Raw genomic sequence first — 23,947 nt, forward strand, 5'->3', positions numbered from 1 at the left:
TTTTCATTTTGAAAAAATAAAAATTTTAAACTTTCAAAATTTTTTTGGGAAAAGAATACATCGGGGAATTTGGGCATTTTTAAAAAATAGACTACAAAGGGTTTTAAAAATTTGGTTTTTTTTGGAAAAACCCAAATTGAAGGTGTTTTTGTAAATTTCAAACATAAAAATAATTAAAAATTTTTGTGTAAATAAATTGGGGTTTTTTAATTGATTAAAAAATTTGAAAAACAAAAAGATTGTATTTTTTTAATGAACAAAAAACTAAAATTTTTAATGGGTAATTTTGCTGTGCAAATTTGATAAAAGGGTTCTAATTGTAAAATTGTGATGGAAAAAAAACTTATAGGTGCAATTGTTTAATTTTTTTGCAGAGCAAAAATAATGTTTTCATTTTTTAAAGGGTGCATTTGCTTGTTCAGTAAAAGAAAGGAAAAGTGTGTAATTTGGGTTAAAAAAATAAAATTGGAAACAGAAAAATTTTAATTTTAAAATTTATTTAAAAGTTGTAATTTTTTTGAAGTAAATAAAAATTTTAAATTGTAAATTTTTGCCTATAACATATTGCAGTTTGTTATTGTATGTTTGAATATAATGCATGAAAAAATTCATAATTGTAATTTTGAGAATTTATAACAAATATTATGTAATTATTACAGAAATGTTTCTCAAAAAAGTGGGACCGTATCAGTTTTTCGTGCTGTTGATTTTTCTCATCACGTATTTACTCAATCAACTGGACCGGTACATGCTCCCAATCACAGTTAAACCAATGGCACAAGAACTACATTTTGGTGACAAAGGATGTATGATCATGACTAATTATACCGAGAGTGACCTCGGTAAAGTTAAATGTGACGCTCTTCAACAGGAAAAGTGAGTATAATATGTTTCAAAGGTAGCTAGCTTGTTATTGATCATTAATTATGTTCTACCTCAGAATACAGCAGCAACCTGTCAGTGGCTCTACTCAGGTCCCCATATGTGCTTGAAATGATGCATGGAAGGGCACCAAGGTATGTGCTTGAAATAATGCATGGAAGGGCACCAAGGTATGTGCTTGAAATAATGCATGGAAGGGCACCAAGGTATGTGCTTGAAATAATGCATGGAAGGGCACCAAGGTATGTGCTTGAAATAATGCATGGAAGGGCACCAAGGTATGTGCTTGAAATAATGCATGGAAGGGCACCAAGGTATGTGCTTGAAATAATGCATGGAAGGGCACCAAGGTATGTGCTTGAAATAATGCATGGAAGGGCACCAAGGTATGTGCTTGAAATAATGCATGGAAGGGCACCAAGGTATGTGCTTGAAATAATGCATGGAAGGGCACCAAGGTCTTTCTCTACCAGTAAACTTGGAGAGTCGCCATTTGACCTCTACTGAGTTGGTGCAATATAAAAACCCAACCAAAAACAAGCAAAAAAGATCAGTTTGTGATTGAAGTGATGCAGTAAGGAAGAACCTAGGACTCACATAATGTTTTTTTTTCAACTCGTTCAATAAATTAAATATTGAACCTACACTCATTCAGTATCTTCTGTAAGTTTGTTATGTCTTTTTCAAACTACTATTGTCTACCGCTGGCAGTCGCCTATTGGCTTAATTGCAACAAAAAGGAGTAAATTGGTGCAAGAAAATCATAAATGGCAAAATCTTCGAATAATGCTACTTGTGTAAATACATGTACTGTTATTACATATGAAAAAATGATTGCTGTCACAAAGAGAAATATCAGAATCAGGCGATTACTGGTGTGGTTTTATCTTAAGCAACAGATGTGCTTACTATAAACAACCGATTTGACCAGGGGTTAATGGGGATATTTAAATCTACAGGCTAGAAAATAATACCGATTTTAACATTATTTTAAGTTTTAACTGATGATATGGATTGTCAATCTCTTGATAATGAAAACAGAACTGTGTATCAAAACCTGAGCCTGCTTGTCTTTACTGCCTGAAACAGTCAGATTATTCCGGTCTGAACCGGAAACCGGTGTAAGATTCTTATACAGTTTGTATTCTTGTTTTTTAGATGTGAGAGCACTACTGTCGGCAATGGCACGATGGCACACGCTGTTTGTAAATGGGATTATAATGGACAAGGTTTTGCATATCAGATTGTTGCAGGGCCAGTATTTGTGGTTGTGTATACTTTTGCAGGGATTTTCATCAGTTTTGCTGCGGACAAATATAATCGTAAAGTTTTGTCTTGGCTGCCTGTCCCTCATCTTCTGGTCCTACATGAACTTTATTGAACGGGAATTTATCAAAAGAAATATTGGGCAGCTTGTTATACTGAGATTCGGGCCCTCGGTTTCGGGGTACGTTAATAATATTGAAAATTAACAGTCGGGTGAATGATTTTGTGAAATGGGTTTGTCGTTGAATTAAAATTTTTGAACCGGGAATATTATATTGTATGAAATGGCACTGAAACTTTGGATGTCCTATTGACAATAAATGTAAATGGAGAAAGAAAAATGTGATTTTCTCCATATTTTTAAGAGGATCTGTACATTCATGTAATGGGGTCAAAATGTCATTCCAAAATTGTTAAGTAACAAATATAATTTTAACAGGCAAAACCTTTGCAAGTAAAGAAAATTTAAGCCAGCTTAAAAATATTCTTAACCTTTACCCTAACGAATTTATGAAATGGATTTTTCTTTATTTTGATTCAGCCGTAAGACGTTTAAAGGACATATTAAAACACACTTACGCAAACAAGTTATAGTGCAACAGTATAAATAATCTTCAATATTAATAAAAAATTTTAATTGCTAGGGACATGTGAAACTTGTGAATTTTATTTTCAGTGAAGCGGGTTGTACTCCATTTGTGGCATCGATGCTGACAGATATATACCCATCTGAGTTACGAGGCACCGCCCTCGGGATATATAACTGGGGTATATATTTAGGATACAGTATGTCATATGCTCTCGGGAATCTCATTACTGCGGCTAATATAAATGGACAGGTGAGAAAAATTGTAGTGTTTTTTAAAAAGGCCTGAAATAAAATACATAGCCATAAGCACCTGAAATATCACGACAAGATTAAATGGAGACGAACAAAATCCAAAAATATAACATTTATGTATGGTCTATGTAGTTTAAATTTTTGTTTTAGTCTTCTTGTTCAAATGCGCAGGAATATAAGGCCGATATGCTTGAGTGATTTATTACAAAGCATTTGAACAAAAAACTGTGCATTACTATACTGTAATGCAAGTAAAATAATATCTATTTCCATTCTAACATGCTAATAAAAAAAGAGCATTGATAAAAAATATGTTGAACTACATTGAGCGTAGAAGTAATTTTCCTACATCATTTGCTTTATTAGGTCATATGATGTGTAAGCCTTCTTTTATATGCTGTGCATATATCAAGTAATATAATGCACTTTACTGCCCTATCAGTTTGATAGGGAAATATAGTGTGAACAGTGTTAGAATTTGCATACTTGTGGCCTCGAATATTTTTTTCATACATTTTAATGTATAATTTTTGTTTTAATTCATACAATATTTGAAAATATATAGAATTTATCAATATTTTAAAGATACAATGTATATAAATTCATTTCAGTCCTACACATTGCATGTGAGAAAAAATCTCTGTTTTCACCTATTTTGTTGAACCAATACATATGAAATTAGCCCTGAAATTACCTTTCATATCACAAAGTCATTGTCATCCAAACTTCACGTGAAATTTCAAATTTTTACCAATTTTGGCGTAGTTTTATAATACCCGTCTGCTATATTGTTGGTATGAGGGTCAGTCCCAAACATATTCTCACTAGCAATGTTTCTTTTACTCATATTCCTTTTATATAAGGATATTTTGTAAGGATCGCAAAAAAAAAACATTGAAAAAATTTAATGAACCCATTTTTGTTTGTTTGACTACTATGTTTATACATTAGTGAGGGAAATACATTTAAATCTTCTTTTGTGAAACTACAATGCTTAGAGGTTAAATATTTGGCATGTAGGATTACCTAGTGAACATTTCTCCATAAATGGCACACAGCAATGAGGTCATTAAAGCACGTGACTTGTCTTACAAGGGGGTGTAAGACAGGGTTTTCAAGCACCGGTGTTAAACGGTAGATAATCCTGTCTGATATGCAAGAAAATCCTGTCTGATATGCAAGAAAAGTATATTATTATTTCTTTTTAAGGTTTGGAGAGTATATTATTATTTCTTTTTAGGGTTTGGAGAGTATATTTTTATTTCATTTTAGGGTTGGAGGGTATATTATTTCATTTTAGGGTTTGGAGAGTATATTAATATATCATTTTAGGGTTTGGAGAGTATATTACTATTTCATTTTAGGGTTGGAGAGTATATTTTTATTTTGTTATTAGGGTTTGAGAGTATATTTTTATTTTAATTTTAGGGTTGGCGATGGTCTTTTTTCATCTCTGGGATACCTGGTATTGTCATTGGTATTCTCATCATGATTGTAGTAAAGGAACCGGAACGTAAAAGTGCTTCTAAAGAGGCTCAGGAAGCAGACGTCAAAGGGAACGAGCCTTTAACACAGAATGACACCTTCTGTACAAAACTTGGACGCATCTTGAAACCATTCATGGCACCATCATTAATATTAGCAATTTTGGCAGGTTCTGTTAGAAATGCGGGTAAAATCTTTTTTTAATTTGACAAACAATTCATACAAGTTACTGTCCAATTTTTAAGCACATTGACTTTATTTGGTGAATTGCTAAAGCTTAAAAATGAAAAACCTTTAAATATATTCTACTACTGAACTAATTGATGGATGATCACCTAACTTTATCTGTAGCATTCTTAGGTACTCTTTTATCAAGTTTGCTCATATTAATTTGATTAGCCCCTTTTAGGGGCCACTAAAGCTAAAAATAGAAAAACCTTTGAACATCATTTCCTACTGAAATAATTGATAGATGATCACCAAACTTTGTAGCATTCTTAGGTAGTCTTTTATCAAGTTTGCTCATATTAATTTGATTGGCCCCGTTTAAGCTAAAGCTTAAATGCCCCAGGTCATGGCATTTCTTCAAATTATTGTTTAAACATATTCTATGCTCAAATTTAATATTAGAAAATATTGACAATGGATAATTTCCAACACTGAAAAGCAGTTGTTTCTGGTGAGCGACTCAGGGCCATCATGACCCTCATTAAAATATAAATGTAAATAAAAGCAAATTGCAATGTTTTTACAGTTTTTATGCCCCCACACAGTGGGAGCATATAGCGTTGCACTTGTCCGTCCGTCCGTCACGCCACCCGTCCGTCTGTCCCGAAATCTTGTGAACGCAACTCCTCTTAAACCAGATGGCAGATTTTGCTTAAACTTTCAGGGATGAACAACCTTAATATGTAGATGGTAGTAAAGGAAGGAATTTTTGCTGCGACCAAATTTAACAGAATTATGGCCCTTTGTTGATTTTTTCACTATATACTATGTAGAAATTTTGTGAACGCAACTCCTCTTAAACCAGATGGCAGATTTTGCTTAAACTTTCAGGGATGAACAACCTTAATATGTAGATGGTAGTAAAGGAAGGAATTTTCGCTGCGGCCAAATTTAACAGAATTATGGCCCTAAATTTTTGCCTTGATTTTGTAAATTATGTGGATTGTAAGTGCCATTTGCCATTTATTTACATCACAATACTTTTCATGAAAATTTGCATGAATCTGGAGGCAAGCTGCTTTAAAAGATATTAATTATTAGCATTTGCCATAAGGTTCTATACTATAAACTTACTCTAATTTTCATCTGGATATCCAAAAAAAATGATAGTGGACAGTTCCAGCACTATAAGCTGGACAAGAGAGGGTTATTTTATGACTGAACTATAATCTTATCTCTTGAATTCTTATTTTTCACTTTTATTATTCCAGCTGGCTATGTATTTGCTTACAATACTCAGCCTTATTTTACTAGTATCGGAGAAAGTAAAGAAGATATTGCTAAATACATGGGCTGGATTCCTATTGTGGGCGGGACTTTGAGTGTAGCTGTAGGCGGTTTTATCTCAGACTGGGTAGTTAAGGGGAGGGGCATATATGCACGAGTAGCTGTCATCATTGCTAGTCTAGTAAGTCAAGTTTTCATATTAATCTTCTTTATTTCTTATCTACCATTTTCTGTCTGTTATTATATGTTGCTTTTTAGTTATTGTTAAAATCTAAACATGCATGACTTAAAAAGAAGGGATTTTTGTTAGGCAAGTTTTTGAGCCAAAGTTTACAAGTGATTTATTAGACTCCAATAAAATTCGACATGAATATAACTGATTTTAATCAAATACTACTAAAACATGACTGAATGTTAGAGTTACGGCCCTTCATGAATTTGAAATAGGCATTTTTGAAAGGAAAGTTATATTGCAATTGAAATTTTAAAATGTCATTCTTTAAAACATGTATTTAAGTAAATAAGTGATTTCCATGATAATTTTTCTTCAAAGTGCATTAAGTTTTTTATTGACTTATAGTCCTTTATGACATACAAAATACATGATGATGCAGCAATCATGTTATAATTATTTATTTAAGCACAGAAAAATTATTTTTGGTAAGAATTAGTTAAACTGTATGAAAATTATAAATGGTTTAATTTAAGGAACTTATTTGAGGTCAAAAAGCCTTAAAACATAATTATAATATAAATTTCTTATATAAATCAGCAGGGGCACTTTAAACAGAAAGATAATTCAGAAATATCCTCAGAAAATCATGTTTGTGCTGTTCTTAACCCAGTTTGAGTGAAAAGTGTTACATCACTTCAGTTTTGGGTAATTTTTCACCAGAAGAAAACTGAGTGAGAAGACAAACTGAAACTTTGTACACAAGTTATTATTCTAGACTTACATCAAATGAAACATTACATTTATGATTATTCTTAAAAAATTATTTTCCAGTCCCCTCATGTCAAAAAACCTCAGGGGAGTCCCTTTAACATGTATGTACACAATGTATATATGAATGGATGGATATCTGACGACATTGTATCACCTAAGGGAGATAATTACTGTGTTATACTACATCCTTAATATGTTAAACAAATTTTTGTTGTTGTTTCTCTCCAGATTTTAGCAGCACCATTTGCAGCTGGGACGTTATTTTTCAGTCCACCTTGGGCTTATATCTGTCAAATACCTACATATTTATTTGGTGAGTAATAATTGTATAAGTGAATTGGTGTTAAGTTCAGATCACCCTGTCATGTTAAAATGTTGTATACAACTTGAAATTTATCATGTTGAAACTTGTATTCAACTTAAATACAGTAAACCATGTTAATATGCTGAAATTAACTTAAATTTATTATGTTCAACATAAATTATCATGTTGAACTGCTGAAGTCAACTTATATTTTTGTTTATCATCTTGAAATCCTGTATTTAACTTAAACATATCTTGTTGAAATGCTGCAGATTAGATTTAGTCAGCACATAAACTTGTGGTTGAAATGTTGTTAAATTTAAGATGTCAATGGTATAACTTAACTATTATAGTGTATTACAATATTAGGCCAGTGGTTCTACTCAGGTGCTTGATCGTGCCTGAAATAATGAATGTAGGGGCACATGAGTTCCTCCTACACCATTGAACCTGGAAGGTTACCATATGATCCTTACAGTGCTGGTGCGATGTTAAACCCTTTGAAACAAATAACAAAAATGTATAAAATTCATAAATTCATGTGGTTTATTTATATATTACAGGTGAAATGTGGATAGGGATAACACTGGCTATAGTGGTGGAATTAATGCCTAGCTCAGTTCGTACCTCGGCAGTTGCGGTTTATCTGTTCATTATTAGTAACATTGGTGGAAATATGCCATTACTGGTGCCGCCAATACAAGATGGATTTGAGAACGATGGTTTAACTAAGTCACAGTCATTGAGAGGTATATATTACTTGTTACCTCACAAACTTATTTTAGATCTTAAAAAGAGGTCACCTTCCAATGCTCATAAGATTAGAATGGATTTTAACAGAATTATGGTTCTTTAAAAAAAAAGATCATGGTCAAAATTTCGCATACAACATAAATCTTTTTAACAACTGAAGGTATTCACTTGATGCTGTAAGAAGTGTACATGTGTGGGGGATTATAATTGGAGGGCACTGTCCAAGGTCAGTAATTCTGACTTAGATTGAGGTTTCAATTAAGTTTCAAAATTTGGAAGTCAGAGACTGCAAACTCTCACCTCAATCAATTAAGTTTCAAAATTTGGAAGTCAGAGACTGCAAACTCTCACCTCAATCAATTAAGTTTCAAAATTTGGAAGTCAGAGACTGCAAACTCTCACCTCAATCAATTAAGTTTCAAAATTTGGAAGTCAGAGACTGCAAACTCTCACCTCAATCAATTAAGTTTCAAAATTTGGAAGTCAGAGACTGCAAACTCTCACCTCAATCAATTAAGTTTCAAAATTTGGAAGTCAGAGACTGCAAACTCTCACCTCAATCAATTAAGTTTCAAAATTTGGAAGTCAGAGACTGCAAACTCTCACCTCAATCAATTAAGTTTCAAAATTTGGAAGTCAGAGACTGCAAACTCTCAGACATTGGAAGTCATATTATATAGGTAAATAAGAAAAACCAAGAAATTTTTGAAGTCACTAGCCAAAATCAGGAAAACTTCCACTAACAGAAGCCTTGTTAGATTTTGATAGAATTATGGCACTTTGTGAACATAAAAAAATTCTTGTTTAAAGTTTTTCATACAAACATGAATCTTGTAAACTTCTGAAGAGATTCACTTGAAACTTGCACTGAGAATAGTCAAGTCTGCTGTCATACTGACAGCTGTTGTTACAGGTTTTATAGAAGGTCCATGTTTATGATAAAAAGGAAAATGACAGGGAGTAAGTTTTCCTAGTACATTATGTGGATTTTGTTGATTGCATGGTTTAAATTAGGTAGTAGATATCAATTTTGAGTGTGTTGTAAAGTTTTGCATGGTTCAAGTTCAAAGGCACAGGAATACAATCATGTACGCCAACAGGATAAAGTGATTCATTACAAAGCATTTGAACAATAAACCATGCATTATTATACTGTAAAGCATAATAAATAGACATCTAATTCCCTTCTAACATGCCAATAAAAAGAGAATTGATAAAAATATGTTGAACTACATTGTGCGTAGATATATTTTTTATGATGTCATTCGGTTTAGATATGTCATATCTGATGTCACATGATGTGTAAGCATTCCTTTTTCATGCCATGCATATATTGTGTAATAATGCACTGGACGGTCCAATCTGTTTGAATTGGGAATAATGTGACGGCTGTTAGAATGTTGTATACACACTTGATGCTGAGGCTCATAGGAAAGAAAATTTGAGCCGCGTCACTACAAAACCAACATAATGGGTTTGGGACCAGCATGGATCCAGACCAGCCTGCGCCTCCGTGCAGTCTGATCAGGATCCATGCTGTTGGCTTACAAACCCTATTACAAGTAGAGAAACTGATAGCGAACAGCATGGATCCTGATCAGACTGCACGGAGGCGCAGGCTGGTCTGGATCCATGCTGGTCCCAAACCCATTATGTTGGTTTTGTCATGACGCGGCTCAAATGTTACACAGTCAACTAGCGCTGTGCATGAGCATAAGGTCACTTTAAAAAAGAGCTGATATTTCTAAACTTTAAAAAAGAGCTTATATTTCTGTAAAAAGTCCTGTTGTTTTATATTTTCAGGAGCTTTATATATCTTGTATCCTGGCTTGTATGTTCTTGGTGCTGTCCTATTTATACCAGCAATGTTCTTGTTGAAAAGGGACCAAGAGAGAGCTAGACAGTTAGAATACCTCAATATGCAGGAACCCAGCAAATAAAGAACAATTATGTTGGAATACCTCAATATGCAGGAACCCAACAAATAAAGAACACTTAGATATTATGTGGTTATTTTACATTGTTAAGTACAATATTGAATTCTATTGGACGAGTACACAGTAGTGAAACCTATATTGGACTAGGGGCTAGCCAAGTGTGATATAGGTTTTGTAACTGCATATGAGTCCAATATAATCAGTATTGTTCTCAACAATGTACCGGTATAGCGTTTTCTTTATTTTGCTATTTTTGACATTTTGATAGAACTTTGTAAATTCAATAACAGTAAGGAGTTGATATGGGTTTTTGAACAATAAAAAGTAAAATGAGGCTCGATTGAGTATCATGTGCATTTTGGTATTGTTTCTTTTGTACTCTGAAAATAAAAATGATGCTGGATCCGATAATAATTTCTATTATTATTCACATGGTACAGACAATGTTTTGTTTATATGTTTTGGTATGTATTGGTTATATTTTATAATGTTGGAAGTATTGCGTGTACATTGGCTATGTTTTATATGGTGTTAAATGAAAATGAAGATTTACACATAATGAGAACTTTCTTTCGGAAATGGTAAAGAACACCAAAATTAAAAAAAAGGTTTTGAGAAATGAAAAGAAATGCATTTTTGGGGCTTAATGGGCTGGATACAAAGATTATTCAGACTTTCAGTTGTGCAGTCACATTTTTTGTTAAACTATTTGATTTAAATGGAGAAATTTATATTGTTTTGTATGAATTACACTTAAGTAACATTGTATATATAAAAAAGAAGATAATACATCGGTATTTTAGTTACCCATTAAGTAAAGGTCCATGAAGTTTACATTTATTTTGTCAAATATTGATGTAAAACTTATCTTAAAGTGGAATACATTGTCTTGTAGGGAAGCAATTTACTCCACGAAACTATACTTTTGAATAGATGCTTTTCTCAAAGCAATTATTACCTCCCCTGGCTGCCACTTTTGGGGGTCATTATTAATATGTCATAGGTTTAAGATAAGATGAAAAAATCTCTCATAATTCTATTATGTTTGTGAAAACTGATAAAAGATATTTCACGTATTGGTGCTATAATAATATTTTCCTGCATAGTTATAAAAGAATTTGACAATTCACGCAAATCAGCTGTTTATTTGAAATTTTTTTCATATTTTGTCAGTTGTATTTTATAGAATATTAATTGGTTGCCTGTTTTAGCAAGGAAGGTAAATATTGTAAAAATTGGGAACTATATATACATGTATGAGCATACAAGAATGACAGGATATAAGATGCATCAAGTGGGGTCATGTGATAGATAATTGTTTGTTGTAACCATATCAACAGATATTAACTTTTAAATTGATTGTTTTGTGTTTACACTTTTGTAATTTGTAAATCATTTTTTCATTATTGATATGTGTTTTAGATAGATTAGAAGCATATCTCGGTGTTGCTCAACAACAGAATACAGGTCAAAAATCAATTTTGCAGTTAAAAGACTGTGATTTCTATGGATATTTTTATTGTTTCACATTGCTTATTCTCTGTGTAATATAATATATTACATGTTTATCTTTGTTACGTATATAGTCATATTTGATGTGTATACATGTGAAATGACATGACGTCATCATCCCTATATAAATTGCATGTGTGACGTCTTTTACAGATGGTGCTCAAGTGGCAATTTTGCCATTTTTCTGCATTTCTTGACTAACATTAAATGAAGAATCTTACATTATTATCTGTTATCATTTGATATAGAGTGTCAACTAACTGGCCACGGGCATACTATTGATAACAAAAGAAATTACAATTCTTATACGATCTTGTGCATATTCTGAAGCTGCATGCCTCCAGATGGGCCAAAACATTTCAAGATTTATTGAGAATTTCCAAAAGTTTCGAGACTTAAGAAAACATTATTTCTGGGGCACTTGGAACTCAGAACAAGTGACCGATATTAAGAGTATTTGTTGTTTATTTTGGTTTTTTATATTTATTTACTGCATTATTTTGTTTTGAAAAACAGTTGTCATGGCATGGGACTATGGAATTATTATCATTACAGAATGAAAAATAATAATAGATTTGCAGTATTAATTTTTTGTTGAAATAACAACAACAAAAAAAAACAATTGCCATGACATGAGACTATTTAGTTGAATTATCGTAACAAAATGAAAAAGTCGATGTTGGTATTTTCCACTGTAATGAATATTGTCTCATTGAATATTGACATAAGTTTTATATGCAAAGTTATTTTTTGCCCTTTTTGGATTTTTGTGTTATTAAAACTCAAATGAGGACACCCTTATTGTTAAACCATAGACATAAGTGTTATTTCTAGTTTCTTTCTGTTACTATTTTGATTTGTTTTATTTTTGTACAGAAAAGAATATCTTTTTGACTTGTACCTTTATATGATAACCTAGTGTAGTTGATTATACATGTATATGTTTTTATTTTATTGTTGATATTATATTAATATACAAATATACATAACAAACACTTTGTGATAAATTGTGAAATAGAAAAAGTATTGTTATTTGCATGTTATATAATAAAACAATTTAACAAAGAATGTTTTGTCTTAATTTTTATGGAAAAAATGCAGGATGGATAATGATATGGCCCTTGACTTACTGTAAACAATGTAGTTGTGTCTGCACTATATCTTCTAATTCGATGGAAGGAAATAGAGAATACATGGTTGATGTCAAAATCAGATAATAAAGACAGTAGCAGGATAAAGTACTGGTGAAACAAATGGCATAAGATGATGTGGAGCACACAAATTTGGGCGTTTGCTAAGACATAACAATCGAGTGTTATAACAATGAGTGTTGAATGCACCCTTTTTCTTGCATTAACATCTGCAGAAACACGAAGACACATTTTAAGCCCACACCTGCACTTTTACATTGTCTCTTATGCGACATATTGGGAACAAACTGTCCGATCGCCCCTCAATACAATAATTGGCTATCATGAGATGACACACATGTGATCACTGATCGAACTTTTCCAGATTCTCTCGGTGTTGTTATCTATTTCATGTTCTTCTTGACCTAAATTGTGATGGTGCGCCGTAAAACCAAGCAAATAAAACTAATACAACGATCTCGATTTACAAGAAACTAACTTTAAACGTTTTAAAGAATGTAATAGTAAAATAGTAAAAAAAATGTATCAACAACTGAACATAAAGTGAGCCATTTGTAGTAAATAAAGATTTTTTCAAAATTTGTCACAGAATATAAATGACCCGGACCCATCAAGGTACATGCAGATGGGTTTAAAGTTACCATTTTTTGCATTTTACGGAGTTTTTAGCAGCATGCCTCCAGAATCATGTTTATCTTCATGAAAATTTTGAAAATGTATTCAAAAGTAAAATATTGGTGAAATGAACAAAGAAAGTAATTTACTTATTGCCAACGGCATTTAAAATCCAAATTAAATTACAAAAAAGAGGTCAAAATATGCAAAAATAGCCCTCAATGCGTTAGCCACGCAGTAGAAATACGTGTATCGTGATATATACTGCACACTTAGTCAACATCGCTCATAACATGTAAATCATTACATGAATCTTTGAACTTTTCTTAAAATCTTTTTTTTTTTTTTTTCAAGTTTGATTTTCTTGAAATATTTTGGCTTATCTGGAGGCTTGCAGCTTTAAATGTAATTTCAAAACTAAAATCAATACTTTATCTAAAATGATTGCACATTTTTGAAAATATTTAGAGTATGTTGTAAAATGTTCATTCACGCGAACTTTCACTCAAATTTTCGCTACAATATATCTTTGTAGAAACTTGAGATATTGTTTAATGCATCAGCTGGCACGTGTGAAACACCGACTGACCATCTTCCATCGGTATTTCCCCAGTACACATTTCATAACTTTTACATCGGCAGAAGTATCGAGATCGTAGGTCACGTCCAACTTGTTTAACTTCCGAGCAAACGTCGGTATTCAACACGGCGCACCTTGGCTGAAATTTAAAAAAACAAATGAGCCAAGCCATGACAAAACCAACATAATGGGTTTGCGACCAGCATTGATCCAGACCAGCCTGCGCATCAGCGCAGTCTGATCACGATCCATGCTGTTCGCTTACAAACCCTATAACAAGTAGGGAAACTGACAGCGAACAACATGGATCCTGATCTGACTGCGCAGGCTGGTCTGGATCCATGCTGGTTGCAAACGCATTACGTTGGTTTGGTCGTGACGCGGCTCAAATATCTCACATAGATCAATTTGCTACTTCAAACGAAATAATAGTGAAATGAAAAGGAAATGTTAACAATATTTCCAGAATTTAATCTTAATTTAGTGTGATTCGTTGCCCGATATGAGTTAAACATGTTCAAACGCTTTTCAAGTTTACTAGTATCTCATTTTGATAGTGAAAGTGATTATTTTGGGAAAAAAACGGCGTGAAATTGTGTACACGATTTTTGTAGGTCTACACCAATAATTGATGTGCAATATTTTGAATCATTCGGTCACTCTATTTTATTTTTCCAAAATAATCATTTTTATTTTGTAAAATGACGAAAAATGAAGTGTTTATGCGCTTTTAACTCAAATCGGTCAAATAATTGCAATAAATATGGATTTTCAATTTTGTTCTGAGTCTATTTATCTTTTTCATATTGTTCAGTCTGTTTATCTTTGTCAATCGTAACAACTCGGCAATCTATGCTTCCAGGCTTTTTAGACCTCTATGGAGCTCCTTAACAACCAAATCATCTAAAATTCCCTATATTGATTCATATATGGACTAGCCCCCCACTATGGTCAAACCTTAAAATGACTTGCCTTTAAAGTCAAATTATTATTGTATTATTATAATCTTTGTTATTCATGATTGAATATGATTCTTATTTGAACAAAAATATTTTAGGACGAAACCTTCATGTGATGTTAATTAAGCGTGGTCCTTAACCTATAATTGTCCTTGATCCTCAAGGACAATTGTGAAAATATTGACTTAATGTTCTGTAAAACTGTAGTAATTTAGGCTCAGATTTTATTAATATTTAAAACATCATTTTTTAATGAATAGGATTTAAAAGTTTGAACTTTATGATCTTAATTCATGAAATTAGTTAAAACCTGGCTTATTTTTTGTAAAAGACTACTTTGTGATAAGCACAAACTTTCAAATTGTGTAATTCAAATATAACCTTGACAATTGAAAGACCATGCAATAAAAGTCTAATATAAGGTAATTAGGTAAAATGTCAAGTGTGGACCCTGCTTATTGTGGCTCTTCCTTTACGAATACAAGCTGATTGCAGGGATTTTAATCACATCAGTGCTAGTTAAAGTATTTCTCCTAAACTTACGACGAAAATGCAAAATACAAAAACAAAACAAACAAAACAACAAGGCAAGACCAGCAGTGTGGGCGGTGGGCGTACAACACTACACTTTATTGGAAGATGAAAGGCCAGAATATACATCAAAACAATTTGTCCAAATAATATGCAAAATTATGCTTCGTTTTCTGAAATTAACATATCGTTCCCATGATAATTGCTTAAGCCTCAGAAATGGATACGACTTTTTCCCTGAGAAAAAAACAAACCCGTGTTTTGTACTGTTTAGTGATGGTTTATGTTTTATAATGTTTAAGTGACGGTTTTAGTGCATATTATTTTTAAGTGACAAAAGAGGCGTTGAAACTGAAATAATTTGTCATTAAAGTAACTAAAGACATTAACAAAATGGTATTTCGTCTTCCATACAAGTTACTTAATCACAATAACTTACCAATGGTCAAATATGACAAAAAAGTAATAGATGATTCAACTTTATGGCCCAAATTTATGGCCAACGAGTTCCTTTTCAGAATATGTAACAGAATACAAGAACTTTCAAGGTTGTGAGACACGAAAACAATAATATTTTGAGGCTTAATCGGCCTTTATGAACAAAGTAACAACACAGCATGTATTGTTAAAATAGGGAGCTCTAGGTGTATTTTACGATTTTGGTGCACAATGGTATAAATTAAATGACAATCTTTATTAACATACCAAATGCATTGTATAATATTTAGAACGTTAGTAAGATGGCTATAGCTGTTTGGAGCTAATGACATTGTCATAACAAGATCTCAATATCAAATGACTGGACATCACAAAATCTGTTTTTATGTGCAATACACTATAAAATTGTTTTGATGATCAATACCAGATTAATAACACGCATGCACGCACACACAGAAACACACACTATTTCAACAGTTAAAGACACCAACCTGTCCACAGCCGTATTCAACATAATCGTACGTCCCTTCCATCCAGTCTGACCTTGGCACCAGAGGTCGTTTTGTGCAGAGGCATTTCATGTCACCGACCATGTCAAACATAAACATACCACGCCCTCTACTGACAAGAACCGGTTGGTTGAACCCACATCGTCGTTTTGGCTTCTTCGGTAGTTGGCAATAACTGATCTTAACCAGTAATTTTTGACCACCTAGTAAATATTTATGAAACATGTATATTAAATTAAATACCTCTTTTTTGGTAGTTTACGTTGATTGTAAGTGCCTTACACATTGTGTATACATGTATTACTTTCTTCGTTTACTTCACAATATTTTACTTTGAAATATATTTTCAAAATTTTCATGAAAATTAGCATGAATTTGGAGGCATGCTGCTTTAATATAAGTGTATATATATTAAGTTTACATACTTACCGTTTGTAAAAAGCCTGTACACTAAAGAGTTTGTCATATTTTCCCATTCATGTCCACTTGAACATGTTATGTTTTCCGGACACTGGCATATTTCCTTCTCACTGTTTAAAATATCGATAGGAATATCGTTTTCTGTAACATATCGATAATCTATCCCACATAAACTTCCCGAGGACGTACAAACAGGCGGGCCCTGAAATATATATCATCTTTGCTTGGCAACGTATTTGGAGATACAATTATGTGAAGAAATTTTATTGTACTGCTATAGTCAATAAAGATGCAGCTAAAAAGATTTTGTGTTGTCATACTGTATTTTACTATACATATTAAAGGCCCATTAGCCTTAGAAATTCTTTAGTGTTTTTTTTTTATATTTGGTGTACGTTTACAATATCCAAAAATTTATTCATTTGTCAATTACATGTACCATTCATATGTTGCTTTTTGGCAATAATTACAGTTAAAGTGAAATTAGTATTTTGTATGGAAGTCAAAAAACTACATTGTTTACATTTTGCTACTTTTACGACAAATTATTTCACATTTATCATAATTATCTTAAGGTAACAGGCATCTAACATTCTCTAAAACCAGTATTTAAATATTACAAATTCATGTTTGTTCTTTCTTTATAAGTAAAAAACTATTTGTTTCTGTTAAAAACAAAACAAAAAAGACAACACAAGATAATGATAAGAACATACCTTATGCTCGATATCCGGTGGAAGAATTATGTGGTCATCATCTGTATAAATAAAGGGAAAGCATAAAACGATAATCACAATCTGCGATAACAGCATCTTGTTTTAATGTTCAAACAATGTTTTATGTATTAAACAAACTTGACTCAAAATACTTTTTACAATATCCGCTTCCGTTTATACTCTAGTAAATATTTCTGTAACTACCGTTTTATAATTACACATAAATATGAATTTCATATCCAGCATTGCTCACAGCTTACTCATTTGTCCATAATTAAGATTCGACCTTTGACATTTGGGACAATTATGCTTTGGTAAGAGGCTAAGAGCTACAAGATCTAACAAGACTGCATTTATTAGTCAATGCTTTAAAGACTCTTTTAGTATCAAAAATGGTAATACATGTCACTCATTTTTCAAAACATTTGTTATTTCTGATTACCTTTAACAGTTTTCAAAATACTCATTTGGACATATAGCTACGGCATGTTTTGCTTCCTTTGAGTAAAATAAGTGAATGATTTGCATGCATATGTCCAAATATTTTGATTTACAACTGTTGCCGATCGACGCAATAACAATTTTGAAACATATAGAAGAAAAAGTGTAACTGGTCCTTTTAAGAGAACTTCAAAATGATAAAAATTCTGATCATTCAATTCCTATAATGTTTTATTTACTAGTACTAGAATTTCAGGTCTGAAAGTTAATTTTGTTAAACAAAAGTCGTCCGGTTAGAAAAGAAAGACTTAGTGCAAACAGTATAAAAACAAGATGGAAATAACCTTGGAATAAGCAAAGCTTTGATATGCTTTGCTTCTAGTTTCATGTAGATTTATCAAATTAAATTTTAAAACTAAAATTGCAAAATCAGAATTTATTTTGAAAATGAGGTAGAAAATAATTATTACACCGATTGGAAAAATAGTTGTCACTTTCACTCTTTCATAATTTATTTGTCTCTTTGCCCAATCCTCCAAATCTTATTTAGAACAGATAGAAACTTTATTCTTTGATTTTATACGGCTAGTTTCCTGTAAGGGTAAAAAGAGATTTTGAAATAAAAAACATAAAAGATGGAGGACACGTAAAGATTGATTTAAATTCGTTTATAACGGCGTTAAAAACTATGTTGGTCCGGCGAATCATTACGAGCAATAGAATTCCAAATAAGCTGTTAAATTGTGGTTCTCCATAGTGAAATCCTGTACAATCTTATCTTGGAAAGATACTTTCAATATTTATTGTACAAACTTATCTTGGAAAGATACTTTCAATATTTATGTTCAATTATGGAAATAAAAAAAGTTAAATATTCTGATCAATTCATTCATTCATTCATTCATTCATTTATTTATTTATTTATTTATTTATTTATTTATTTATTTATTTTATTTATTTTATTTATTTATTTATTTTATTTATTTTATTTATTTTATTTATTTTATTTATTTTATTTATTCCATTTTCAAGGCATATGTCATGCAGTAGTGAAATATCTTAAAAGTGCTGGTTGTTCTGTTAGTGTTTTGAAAAATGCCTCATTTTTTTTTTATTTCACCAACACCATCTCTCATTTTGAAAATATATTATAATTAAGTAACTTTATACCTGTTTGTAAACTGAAATGGGGACAAAAACTTAATGCTAAATTTGAAAACAAAGAATGGAAACCAAAATGTTTCACTTACATTTGACATTTCTTAAACACGAATTCATTATGGATTCAGAATTGTACAAAGATAATCCAAACTGCATTTTTGCAAAATTTATGTTAAAACCTTAGAACCACTTTTTGGTGACTGTGAATTTGTTTTTAATATGACTCGTTTTCTTTTTGAAAACACTCATTTGCATTTGACTAGAATACAATTTCTTTTAGGAATATACATAATGCAGATTTTGAAAAAAATCTTTTACTTTTATGTGTAAAAAAGTACATATGCGAGTACATGTATTATTGTAAAATGAATTTGAAAAACCAACAAAAAAACCTTCGATTGAGGTTGCTAAGCATAATATTAAATACCAATACGAAATCGAAAGGGAAACACAGACCATAATTAACAAGGTATAAAGGAAGATACTTTTGACAAACATTGGGAGAGTTTGAAATGTATTTTCATTTCATGAATAGCTTTTGATTATACATTTTTTTATTTTTAAATTCAATATGACTTGGAAAACTTATAATTTATTCATTAGACTACAGGGATATTATTATAATATTAACTTGCCTATTAATAAGCGGGCAGACAAGAAGTGAATCAATTGATAATAATTATCATGTGAAATAGTGATGACTTAAATAGATGTTATCTTTTTAATTGTGTCCTGAACTTCACAAATGTGGGTTTTTCTGAGGTCATCCACTTTTACCGTTTAAGCTTGACGATACAATGTACGTACTATACCATTCACAATAGATTAGTAGATTAACCAATCAGTGCACACAATTTTTTTCCCGAAAGTTTTCCGGTTAGGTCCGAGAGATTAACGCTGCACATTTTAAATTTGTTTAAATTGAATTTGTGTCTTTGAATATAATTATACTGAGCATTGCAGCACAATATTGTATCTTTTTGGTTGGGTTTTAGCCGCACCAACACAGAATAGCTCATATGGCGGCATCCGGTTTTACTGGGAAGACCTTAGGTGCCCCTCCGTTCATTAGTTCAGGTACGAATACAACCACATACGTTCTATAAATTAGCAAAACGTTCCATGGGAAAGTTCTTCTTAAACGTTATTCAACGTTTGTAAATTAAACGTTAAAGAACGCTGGTCTAGTGAAAACTTTTGTGCACTTTTAAAACTTTTTTTCCGAATTATCGTTCTCCGCCGATTCCAGGCGATCACCGACGTTCATTAGCGTTCACACAACGTTCTTCTGGCGCTATCCCAGCAACCATGGGCGAATACCAACGTTTCCGCAAACGTCATAGAACGCTGACCAGAACGTCATGGTGTGACGGCCCCATATAAGCGAGAGTATCCTACGTAAGTCCATACCGGGGTATGTTATTTTTAATATATATTTGCAATATTATTACAGCTATAATTGTTTTGTTGTTTTTTTTGTTGTTTTTTGTTTTGTTTTATTATTGTTTTACACCATTTTGGTAAAGTACATCATTGAATCACGACTGAATAATAAATTTTAACAAAAATGTTATCGAGAACAAGCATGGGTGAGCTTAATTGTAGTTTTAAAAATTTAAATTAAATTCAAATGTTGAGGCGTATAAAATACCATTATAAATAGTTTGATTACATTACATTATCAAAATTACCCATGACCATGAAAGTAATTTACAAACAATTGTGTGTGTGGTTATATTGTTTCAAACACGAGGCAGTCATATTGCACTTTAGAAAGTTATGTTAAAATGCAATGTATTACATTGAAAACAATATCAGTTTACATGATATAACATGCCTTATAATGATGGATAATAATATAATATAGTACAACTCGTTATATTATTGGTGTGCCAGTTACTAACTGCGTACATACATATACGAAATTGTATAATAGCCTGAATTACCTGCCTATTGTATACACAAAGATATATATGGTAATAAAATAAACCAATTCCATCAGCTACATACATAACAAAATATCACACATGTCAAATGTCTTATTAAAGAAAAAGAAGATAAAAAAAGACCGCCAGCCATTAAAACATCTCGTCTACTCTTCAGGCGGAGCTTATTTACTAAAGGTTTAAAAGTCTGTGGGAGACCGTTTTGGGCTATGAATACATCGGAGAATCAATCTTGTTTTTGTCATTTTTTTCTACTTATTACTGATTGCTACTCAGACAGGTCGGCTTTTCCCATGGCGAATTTGTCAATTATTAATCTTTGACGACCATCTTCGATCACTGGCCATACAAGAGACTTGTGAAATGTAATAATACATGTATTAGGTTGGAAATCAACAGCAGATTACAAAAATGGCACCACTGCAGTGACGCTTGTACATACATTGTATCATATTCAAAACAGATGGAGCAAATTGTTAAATTTAAAAGCCTGAGGAGTTAAGAAAGTTAAGAATACCTGCCAGAAAAGTTGTTCGATTCCTTGTAAATTTTTAGAATTTTTAAAATATCATAAAAAAATCATGGAAGCATAGGTCTTCCTAGAATAGACTGTATCTACAAATAATATCAATATTGAACTTAGCAGGTGTCAAACGCTGTGTGGCAGCTATAAAAAGTTGCCCTTTTATATTTTCTCTGGTCCTTCGGTTCATTGAGAGATGAAAATTGAGTACCGCTCAAACCGGTGCCATGGAGCGTGAAAGAAGAGGCACTTTTTCAATATCTTTCATGTACAGACTCAATCAAACTGAGTCTGCAATTTTCATGTAATTTTGTTAATTTTGTTGTGATTAATGCTTCCGAAGGATCACACTTTCTCCAGATTTTTATTATTATAGGTCACATACAAACTGGCTTTGTCTAAGAACATGAATGTATCAGTTAAGAAGCATAATTAACCTTGAATAAATATCATCCACTCATATTGTAATTATTCTGGTTATTACATATGAACAATTTCCCGGCGTAATGGGTCAAAAACAATTTATATTTGCATATCAGTAATTACATCAACTAATAGTGATATTCATGAGAAATTTCTGTATATATTGGTATATCTGTTAATCGCTGATTACAACAGGGAAATTTCCGCGATGAAATACAATAGCTACATACATAAGTTTTGTGTTTAGTCTGATTTTGAAAGAATTTCATGCTTTATTTCAGTAGTAGGACAAAAACGACCATGTAATTACTGTTGACAATTATGTTACCTAAAATAAAACAATTACTTTTTTTTCGTCCCCAGTTTGATTAATGGCTTTAAAATGACACTAACCTACTTAAAAAAAACAACAAAAAAACATAAAACATTACAACAAAAATCCCTATATTACAACTTATTACTACGCTAAGTACGCTTAAAGGTTAATGGAATGTAAAGGTTAGAATGTTGTAGTAAACAAAACCAAAAAAAAAACCTCTCAACAAGTAACAACATTTACATTCACTTGATATTAAACAACATGTGTAATGCTAAAAAACGATTTTATTTTGTGCAAGTTTTACAGAAAATGAATAAGAAAGTAAATCGAGTGCACTCAGAAAGTTTATTTGAACTAGAACTGTGTCGAAAGGACACGGATGCCCCCACTGACAACATATATATGGTATATAGTGAAAAAATCAACAAAGGGCCATAATTCTATTAAATTTGGTCGCAGCAAAAATTCCTTCCTTAACTACTATCTACACATTAAGGTTGTTTATCCCTGGAAGTTTAAGCAAAATCTGCCATTCGGTTTAAGAGGAGTTGCATTCACAAAATTTCTACATAGTATATAGTGAAAAATCAACAAAGGGCCATAATTCTGTTAAATTTGGTCGCAGCGAAAAATTCCTTCCTTTACTACCATCTACACATTAAGGTTGTTCATCCCTGGAAGTTTAAGCAAAATCTGCCATCCGGTTTAAGAGGAGTTGCGTTCACAAGATTTCGGGACGTACGGACGGACCGACAAGTGCAACGCTATATGCACCCCACTTTGTGGGGGCATAAAAATGTATTTTTTGTTTGTAATGTATTGTAGCCAACTGTTTCTTGTTTTGTCTAACTTTACCGAATCATGTATTTTATCACATAGTCCAGTGTTTTTTCTGCTATAATGTTTATGGATACTTATTTCACTGTTTTGTAATGCTATTTAATTTTGTTTTGCGCAGAAGGACACCGGAGGTTTTTCACCACCAGTAAAGCTGGGATGTCGCCATGTGATCTTTACTATGTTGCTGTGACGTAAAACCAAACCAAAAACGTTATTATTGCACTGTTCTTCCGCTTTTCGATTTTTTAAAATAAATACACAGCAACCACTTTTAGATATTGCCCCGTACATCATCCTACAAGTGTCCCGAAAGTATTTGGGGTAGAAAAGTGTTTTAACCGGTGCTGGGGGGGGGGCTGTGACGTGAGAGAACTTGTACTTTTCATTATCTCCTGTGACCCAAATCAAGCAAAACTACATTTTCACATAGAAACTATACCATTTAAATTGCTGTGACTCAATTTCTGGTCTGTCATACATAAAACAAGAGTTCTAGACATTGGGTGCCTGTGTGCTAACCCGTGTAATGGTTGTCATGTCATTCGATTTCTTCAGGATCACTGATTCTGATAATGTAATATTTAAGCTTGAATAAGGTCAATGACAATGCCATCGGACGCACAAAATGTTCTAAAATTTCCATTATGTCTCATAAAAAGACCCGAACTAAATTGGGTCTGCATTTTTCATATGTCCATTTTGGTTTTCATTGCTCCCAAGGGTTCTTGCCTTGTCAGGTTTCATTATTATTTTGTACTGAATGATAATGTATCATATTGAATTGAATAAGTGAATTGGTTTGTAAATTTTTGTTTGTTTCGTAACACGTGCTTTTCCTGAACTTTGAACGTTATCTAATGTGACACCAGCTGATGACCATGTCAATGTATTGTCTCCAAACCGAATTGATTTGGTCACACACTTAGATGTTTATCATTTAAGCACGCAATTGAAACTCCCTAATTGTACATAAATCATTGATTTTAATTTATCA

The 23,947-nt window shown here is 32.1% G+C and overlaps 2 protein-coding genes across 2 annotated transcripts; one reads left to right on the plus strand and one right to left on the minus strand.

Moving 5' to 3' along the window:
- The first annotated feature begins 630 nt into the window (after positions 1-630).
- LOC132746717 (protein spinster homolog 1-like) lies at positions 631-10,209 on the plus strand. Its single transcript, XM_060735931.1, has 8 exons — positions 631-876; positions 2,041-2,223; positions 2,825-2,987; positions 4,418-4,661; positions 5,914-6,110; positions 7,104-7,188; positions 7,743-7,928; positions 9,736-10,209. The coding sequence occupies exons 1-8, from the start codon at positions 662-664 to the stop codon at positions 9,870-9,872; spliced, it is 1,410 nt and encodes a 469-aa protein (XP_060591914.1). The 5' UTR covers positions 631-661; the 3' UTR covers positions 9,873-10,209.
- Positions 10,210-13,016: 2,807 nt separating this feature from the next.
- On the minus strand, positions 13,017-17,457 carry LOC132746724 (uncharacterized). The gene is made up of 4 exons (XM_060735969.1): positions 17,301-17,457; positions 16,594-16,786; positions 16,147-16,367; positions 13,017-13,866 (listed from the first exon to the last, which is right to left on the minus strand). The coding sequence occupies exons 1-4, from the start codon at positions 17,394-17,396 to the stop codon at positions 13,699-13,701; spliced, it is 678 nt and encodes a 225-aa protein (XP_060591952.1). The 5' UTR covers positions 17,397-17,457; the 3' UTR covers positions 13,017-13,698.
- Positions 17,458-23,947: the final 6,490 nt, after the last annotated feature.

This window comes from Ruditapes philippinarum, unplaced genomic scaffold, assembly GCF_026571515.1.
Source record: "Ruditapes philippinarum isolate M1 unplaced genomic scaffold, ASM2657151v2 ctg110_1_1_1_1, whole genome shotgun sequence".
In the NCBI taxonomy this organism is placed as follows: domain Eukaryota; kingdom Metazoa; phylum Mollusca; class Bivalvia; order Venerida; family Veneridae; genus Ruditapes; species Ruditapes philippinarum.

What these genes read in the sequence shown, in the direction of transcription:
- LOC132746717 (XM_060735931.1), top strand. Translation starts at nt 662, where the DNA reads ATGTTTCTCAAAAAAGTGGGACCGTATCAGTTTTTCGTGCTGTTGATT. An exon ending in GACGCTCTTCAACAGGAAAA is followed by an intron (nt 877 to 2,040) that starts GTGAGTATAATA and finishes CTTGTTTTTTAG; the next exon opens with ATGTGAGAGCACTACTGTCG. An exon ending in TAAGTCACAGTCATTGAGAG is followed by an intron (nt 7,929 to 9,735) that starts GTATATATTACT and finishes TTATATTTTCAG; the next exon opens with GAGCTTTATATATCTTGTAT.
- LOC132746724 (XM_060735969.1), bottom strand. Translation starts at nt 17,396, where the DNA reads ATGCTGTTATCGCAGATTGTGATTATCGTTTTATGCTTTCCCTTTATT. An exon ending in CACCGGATATCGAGCATAAG is followed by an intron (nt 16,787 to 17,300) that starts GTATGTTCTTAT and finishes TATATATTTCAG; the next exon opens with GGCCCGCCTGTTTGTACGTC. An exon ending in GTACAGGCTTTTTACAAACG is followed by an intron (nt 16,368 to 16,593) that starts GTAAGTATGTAA and finishes AATATTTACTAG; the next exon opens with GTGGTCAAAAATTACTGGTT.